The following is a 7,417-nucleotide window of genomic DNA, read 5'->3' as shown; positions in this document are numbered from 1 at the left end:
CACGCCATTAAAACCTAAGGTAGTACAGTATTTTATCCTAGTGCACTGCCCTCATTTGCTTTGTGCCGAAGTTCCACTGTATATAATGATGTATAGAGGGCGAACGTCAGTGATCTGTGACGCTACACTGAAAAGCATTAACTTCCAAATTGTGTTGTTTTTTTTGTTTGTTTGTTTTTTGTGTGTAAAAGCCAAGGATACTGGTACACGCGTGTGCGTAAAGCGCCCGACGACTATCCCTGGAACATAGATATGAGCCGAACTAACCCTGCGTCGCTGAGAATGAATCAAATCCCATTTTTGGTCCAAGACCAATCCCTGTGGAACGTGTGTCTAGTCATATCACGTTTGGTCACCACCGGGGCTGTGACTCCTTTTAACAGATATCGAGAACACCAAAGGCTACCCATCAGTGCGCTTTCTCGCCTTGCTGCTTGATGCAGTAGGAGGATTTGGTTAGACATTTAGGAATTCATAAAACCGTGCCAAATTCTACAGTTACAAAGTGTCTAGGTAGAGTGGGCTGAAAATAAAATCGATTTTTATTTTGTAAAATGTAACTTGCAGTGTAAAATGTAACTTGAACTGTTATAGGTAATTTGAAGTTTGCCCTGTTGAAATGTAGACCACCTGTACCTCCTGCAGCCTAGGTTAGGGACTTGAACACACTAACTGGGACTAACTTATTGTTAACTTAGAATTTTTTAAATTATGGCTAAATTAGATAACAAAACTTTTACTCTTACTAGATATTTGATTTGGAATGATGTGTATTCTCGTTACCACAAAACAAACTTTATTTATTGTTAATACAATAAATACACATGTATTAATAATAATACATTAAATACACATACACATTACAGGACCACAGACGACTAAAGGTATATTATCTAAGACTTAGCAGCATCTAGTGGTGAATGTGACTGTGTGGTTACGTCATTATCATGTGCGCTGCGCATAAAGTATATCATTTTCCAAAAAAATATAATTATTCCTATTTAGTTTCTACTAATTTTTCCAAATTTTTCCAAACTAGCGATACACAAGGAAAATAGTTTCTAAAGCTATTGTATTATGTATGATGAGTGACCGTATTTCCCATCATGCATCTGCTGCCACGTCACATTCTCGCGACCCAACGTGGGTTTCCGTTATGTTTGATGACGCCAGTAACAACTAAATTAAAAACAAAGTATTTTTTAAAGCTTGTCGGTCTTTGACAATTGTCAAGTGTTCCCGGAAGACATTTTAACCACCGTCCTCTCATTTTAAACCACCGAAAAACAAGGACAACGTTAACACTTAGTAGTAAACGTCGTTTAAAAAAATGAAACGTCATCTTCCAGAACTGACGGACAACTTTCGGTTGAACGCGGCTCTGCTGTACAAGGACAAATGCCCGGAGTTGTCACGGTTCATAATGTAAGAGAAGCCTTTCTTATTCCCACTGTTAGTTCACTAGTCCACGGTGCCGTACTACGTGTCCTTTATTGTTGTTATGGCGACACGTGGACGCTAGGTGGAAGAGTATGACCAGTGTAAACAGCTGTCTTACTGTTCTAGGAAAGAACAAATGTGTTTATAAAACAACCACCCGTGATGCTGACAATATTTCTTTCTAAATGTCTTGTTGACCTAATGTAGCGGTTCCCAAAGTAAGGAGAGTGACCTTATTACAGGATTGGTTACATTATTTTTTTTTTTTTTAAATGGGTAATCTTTAATTTTTTTTAAAGAAACATCTATGCTCTTTGATCGTCTGGGTCATACTATGGTTTTGTTAATATACAGTGAGATGCATTTAACAGATTCTTTTTTTTGCATCACTGCATAATTGTGTTTACGGACTCTATGCTTCCCTCATCTCAGCATCTTTTCTCTTCTACTTGAGCCAGGGAATTTGTGGGGGAAACCATGTATGGAAATAACATCAGCGCTCGTATTAGTAAAGGCCCATTTAGGAGTCATTCTACGGATGTTTTTTAAGTCCAATGCTCCATTAATGCACTGATGTGTTTTACAGATCATCCTGCTAAACTGAGATGTGGTTACAGAACATTTTAACCACACTTAACTTCAACCAGCTGTTTAATCCAAAGGCAAGGCATGGATTTAAATGTTGTTACTACTGACTTGCTTGGTTCCGGGCCAGTGTGCCTTGCCAGTAGAAAGGCAATTAGTTGCCACATCTAAAAATATCCTACTGTGTCAAGCTAATGAAGTAGGAAGTAAGGAATGCAAGGCATGCTAAGGAGAACAAATTCATCTTTCAGATTAGTGCCTAAAATATTAGGTCAGTTTTTTATTAGTATGGAGTTATTATATACTTCATCAGTGTTTACTTAAGTGCCCCCTTTTGTCCTAAAATTGAAGCAGCATTTTCTGACACCTTGAGATTTCTAGTGTCATCTCTTCCTCCACCTGTGGCTTTGGCACATGCGTCACTGAGTGTTTGCATCGTGGATGCTTGTCATGACTCATGGCTCATATTTGTTTGGGATCCTGTTACAACCTTTTAGCCCTGTCTTCACTTTTTGTCATTAACACCACTGTTGGTGTGTGCTGTAAATACAATGGTAGGAGCCAGTGTTGTTGATGTTGTTATTGTTTTGCCCTTTAGAATTCAATATAGAGTGAGGGTTATTTTGAATTCCTTAACTGTGTTATGGGTCTATTTAAATCCACGCACAGATTGAGTTGCTGTGTGTGCGTGGTGCATGTGTTGCGTGGAGTTGGGGGGGGGTTCTGTCCAAGCACATACCGTTGTTGCTGCTCGTAATGTGACGTTGCATTATTGTGGCTCATGTTGCCAGTGTAGTGACGCTGTCTTCCAGTAAGATCCTGTTCATTGTGGTGTGTCCAGTAACCAGAGCCTGACGAGTGTCCTGATAACCAGTGAATGCAGCGTGTCTGCTGGACAAACATCATCGCAGCGATCTAGGCCATAAAAACCCACTGTGTTTGTTCTGCAGTATGTTTGTCTTCGTACAAATCTGGTGTGTTTTTCCACTGATACTAGCAGTAATCCGTGACCAGGTAATACAGGATGTATAGCAGGGAAGTTGATATGCTTTTTACAAAAGGAATACAATGTGTAAATTGGTTATTCACTTGAGCTGTTTTTAAGCCAAAGGATAAAGAAACAGCATTCAGATCTCTCTTTTTTATAAATTTATGAACTGTCCATTTTTTAATTTTTAATTGTTGTTAAATAAACATCCCAGTTGTATTTTCAAAATAATGTGTGAAATAGACCTGAAGGAAAATGATCATGAATATAATAATATAATTTGTTTTGAGGCTATAACACAGTGGATTAACACACACAAATCTTATTTTGGAGAACCAGCGATGATGCAGTAGTGATTTGTTTTATATAAACATTAAAGTAGATTTGCCTCTGTGGTTTCTTTAACAGACTGCAGTGTAAACCCTCTTCTTCCTCTTCCTCCATATCTCTGGTCTTACGCCCCCCACAGCAGGAGCCCGTCTATCTCTACACTTGTACTAGTGTGGTCCAGACTGGGAGGCACCTCCTGGACTCGTTCTCTGTCACATCTAGCTGATAAATGAAACACCGGCACTCTGTGCTGTAGAGGAGTTCAGTACAGAGAGTGTTCACTGACTGACTGACATTCAGTGCTCCACTGGCCGTGCCAGGCTGCTGTGGTAAAATGTCATCATAACAGGAAACGTCAATAAAGGGTTTTCAGTGGCCTGAATGTCTCTCTCTAATGACAATATTACACTCTCTGCCAGCACGTAATGTTTTCCTCCCACCCTCATTCCTCTGCATTCTCTGGGGCATTCCAAGATTGTATCCACTCGTCAGTAGCTGATGTGTGGAACTGATATTTCCAGTGTTCATCACCGCAACTAAGTGTGCTCTTAAAAGGAGATGCATGACAAGTATGTTAATAGGACCAGTGCAGTGGCAGAGGTCCTTGTGGCTCATGGTTACTGAAAGTGGGCCCATCAGGGTGACCACACTCTCCAGGAATTCAGCTTCCCCTCACTCAGGCCATCAGTGGTCTGCTCACAGCTGTAAACTAGATTTGTTGCAAATCCATTTTTTACAAAAGGTGTATGCGTATGAGCATTTTCACTAGTGCACTCACTGACACAGAGTATTGTCACTGATGCATCTCGAGGTTGGGTTTCAATAAATATGCAATGAACTGGAAGGCAGTGTTTTATAGGTGGCACAGCTCTGTGGGTGATAAGTGTGTGTGTGAGTTGCTCAACCCAAACCTCAGTGAGAAAACTCAGTAAAATGTTTACAGCCAGTTCAATTTAGTAGTCTTTAAACCTAGACATGTGTCTAGTGAGAATAGTTTTTTTTTTTTTCAATTTAGTAGTCTTTAAACCTAGACATTAGTGAGAATAGTTTTTTTTTAAAGTGAAGGATAAAATAAAAATTAAAGCACCCATAGTGCAATTAAGTACTAAGTGTTTTTCAAAACATTAAATAATATATATTTAACGGGATTCAAGTTCTTCTTGTGGGAATATGACAGTAGTCCTCCTGTCTGCCCTGTAAGTTTGCTCAGCAACCATGAGTCGTTGGCATTCCGCTGCAGAGTCACAATGTATCACGTCAGCCTCGGCCAAAATCCCAGCATTTCCAGCTTTATCTGCAGCATCACGTATAGAATCTGATACCTTAATCCTCTCAATGATGAATAAATCACATATGGAGGGGTTGGGAAAGTGACAAGAATAGCAGTATCCAGCCAGTGGGTCCACTTTAGATCGACGCCACCCTCCTCCACCACCTCCTCAGTGCTCTGACCTGGCAGCTTCATCTCTGCTCTGACCCTGCCACACGTGCTGCCAGACAAATTTTATCCTCCAGCTAATTTTAGCCATCAATAACAAATGTAGAATAGCAGGATCTTGAAATAGGTTGGACTGCATTGTCTGGGAGTGATCCAAATAATGCTTTTCCGGTGGCATGGTGTTTTCCACCGTGCATAATGGGAAGGGTTGTCCAAGAGACAGATTTATTTCCCATTCAGGTTTCATTTGCATGGATGTATTTTTATTATTTAGTTTTAGCGCCATATTCTTTTTTTTTCAACCAAACACCAAGACCAACAACAACCTTTATCTAATGAAGAGAAAAATATTTGATCTTGTATTTGATAATGATCCAATACTTTCTTTTCTTCCCTGCAGGCAGGGCCTTGTGAATTCGAAAGGTAAGTCAAAAAGCCTGCATGTTTTCATCACTGATGCCTGACAGTGTAACAGTAGCTGGAAGGACATTGTAAGGTTGATAAAAGCTTCACTTAAACCGCAGCCAAAGATACTGAGTCTGCCAGCCGTCTGTGCCAGATCGCCTGGTAAGATTAAACACAATGGTGTACACAAAGACAGACACCCACACAGACACATGCCAGAGAAAAACCACATCAAGTGCTGCTGCTGCCATTCATTTAGACAACTGGTGCTTTTTCTTCCTCCAAATAACACCATAACAGATTGTGGAAAAAGAAGCCGTGTAATTCAGCAGAAACGTTTAGATGTTGGGAGGATCGTGTTGGGACTGATTGGAAGAGACTGAATTTATGTGCAGTAAATTGATAACTCGCCAAAATAAAATAATGTCTCCAATTAAAATTCACTGTCTCTCTCTAAAAAATGGTCATATAAAATTGTTCATAATGAATGCAGACTCTAGTCTTCCTGCACACATTGAGTGAAAATACATGAAGGTGTAATTAAAAATAAAATATTTCCTTGTTTTATTGATGTCTCCTTTCAGAATCGACCAAGCAAAGCAACTTGACCATGTTGTGCCTCAACCTTGTGTGTCCACACTGTTACCAGTGGCTGCAGCCTGACAACCATCGGATTCGACTGCGGCCCAAGCCACTTCCATCGCTTCGAATGCAGAGACTTCTGCGCAGAAAGGCCAAAGGCAGACAGCTCAGCATGGTGCAGAAAAGGCTGCTGCAGCGGTACCAGAAGTCTTCTTCAGTACTGGTAAGAAACTGAAACACTTTTACCTTAAAGACCTGGTCATGTCCTTTGTGGTTGATTGCTTTGTATTTTTTTTGTTTATGTACTTATATATAAAACAAAATAATACAAATAATTTAGAAAAAATACAGTATTAAATAAAGTATTAAATTTAAAAAATACAAAGTAGATAGAGTAGAAGGAGATGTTTAATATCCCTGTACTTGTGCAAAGCTTTTAAGCTATTGAATGACATGTCAGGCATGACAAATTCGAGTAGCGCTGTTAGAAAATATGTAGGATTTATTATTATTCACATTTAACAAGTTGTTTTAAAACTCCCATTAAATCTGCTGCTGTGCGGTTGTTGCACTTCAGATCAATGATGCAGTTTGTGTTTTACTGCACCGAAAGGCTCTGGTTTCATAATGGCAGCTCACTCGTCATTACAGCTTTTACAGTGATCCTGTTAGGTTAACTACATGAGAGCCAATGTTGGCAGACACTCACCCTGTTTCTCCTGATGGCTTAATTGTTGTAGTGATTTTTACACCAAGTCTGAGTCAGCCATAAGCTCCACCACTGCACTAAAGTTGCTTAAGTTCAAACTGAGCATCAGATGGATGAAGAAAGATAAATTAAATTAAATATGACATGGAACAGAAGATTTAAAAAAAAAGTTAAATGGGATTTTCCTCCATAATCATCTCAGGTGTTATCAGATCGTGAAGTGAGAATTTTAGTGTGTAGCAGCTCTCTGCGTAAAAAATGCAATCGTTGACGGTGTCGATAAGATGCAATAACAGCATTTAAGACACAAACCTGAAAACAGATGAGATACAGCAGCTGGAGATTGGACAAAGATAACAAGGGGTTTACCAAAATAAAACGCTAGAAGACTCGGCAAAATATCCTGATCGCTGATCAATGCTCTGACCTTTATTTCTGAGAGTTCTCAATTCATCTCTGTCCTGAATGTAGCTTTCTTCACCTCGCCCCCTTAAGATATTTGTTTTTATATCTGATGTCAGTAAATCGTGAGTTTGAATTTGTAGTTTGAGTTGCTCAAAGATTTGTAAATAGCAGCTGCACCCACTCCTGGTCTACTCAGCCATAAACATGACAGGTTTAGCTTTGCTTCAGGATGCATCCCACAGACTCACACACACAGTTCTCTGTGTGTGTTGAACACAGAGGAGCCTCTCACTCGGCTGTGACTCTGCATCTCTCCACTCACTGATGCAGAATGCTTATCGCTCGACAGTCACGCGAGTGCCTCGAACGCCAAGACATCAGCTCGCCCTCTGTAGTATTTTTTTTTTAACTCTGTTTTCACAGTCACTCATCGGTCATGTATGCCAGGAGTTTCAGGGGCAATAAGTCACACCATGTATGCACGTAGCATTGCACCTGTGCTTGGTAGAGGGGGCGATGGAGAGTCGATACTCAT

At 40.0% G+C, this 7,417-nt stretch overlaps 1 protein-coding gene across 1 annotated transcript in view; it reads left to right on the top strand.

Annotated features, from left to right (window-relative positions):
* The first annotated feature begins 1,123 nt into the window (after nucleotides 1–1,123).
* The window catches only part of rmp24 (ribonuclease MRP subunit p24), a 17,374-nt gene continuing 11,080 nt past the window's right edge, over nucleotides 1,124–7,417 (top strand). The window contains exons 1-3 of the mRNA XM_008331975.3: nucleotides 1,124–1,425; nucleotides 5,182–5,204; nucleotides 5,771–5,991. Coding sequence (XP_008330197.1) covers nucleotides 1,331–1,425; nucleotides 5,182–5,204; nucleotides 5,771–5,991 — 339 coding nt within the window. The 5' untranslated portion in view covers nucleotides 1,124–1,330. The remainder of the gene's footprint in view (nucleotides 1,426–5,181; nucleotides 5,205–5,770; nucleotides 5,992–7,417) is intronic.

The sequence above is a fragment of the Cynoglossus semilaevis genome, chromosome 18, assembly GCF_000523025.1.
Source record: "Cynoglossus semilaevis isolate Cse_v1.0 chromosome 18, Cse_v1.0, whole genome shotgun sequence".
NCBI lineage: Eukaryota > Metazoa > Chordata > Actinopteri > Pleuronectiformes > Cynoglossidae > Cynoglossus > Cynoglossus semilaevis.
This window is presented reverse-complemented; position numbering and strand designations above follow the sequence as displayed.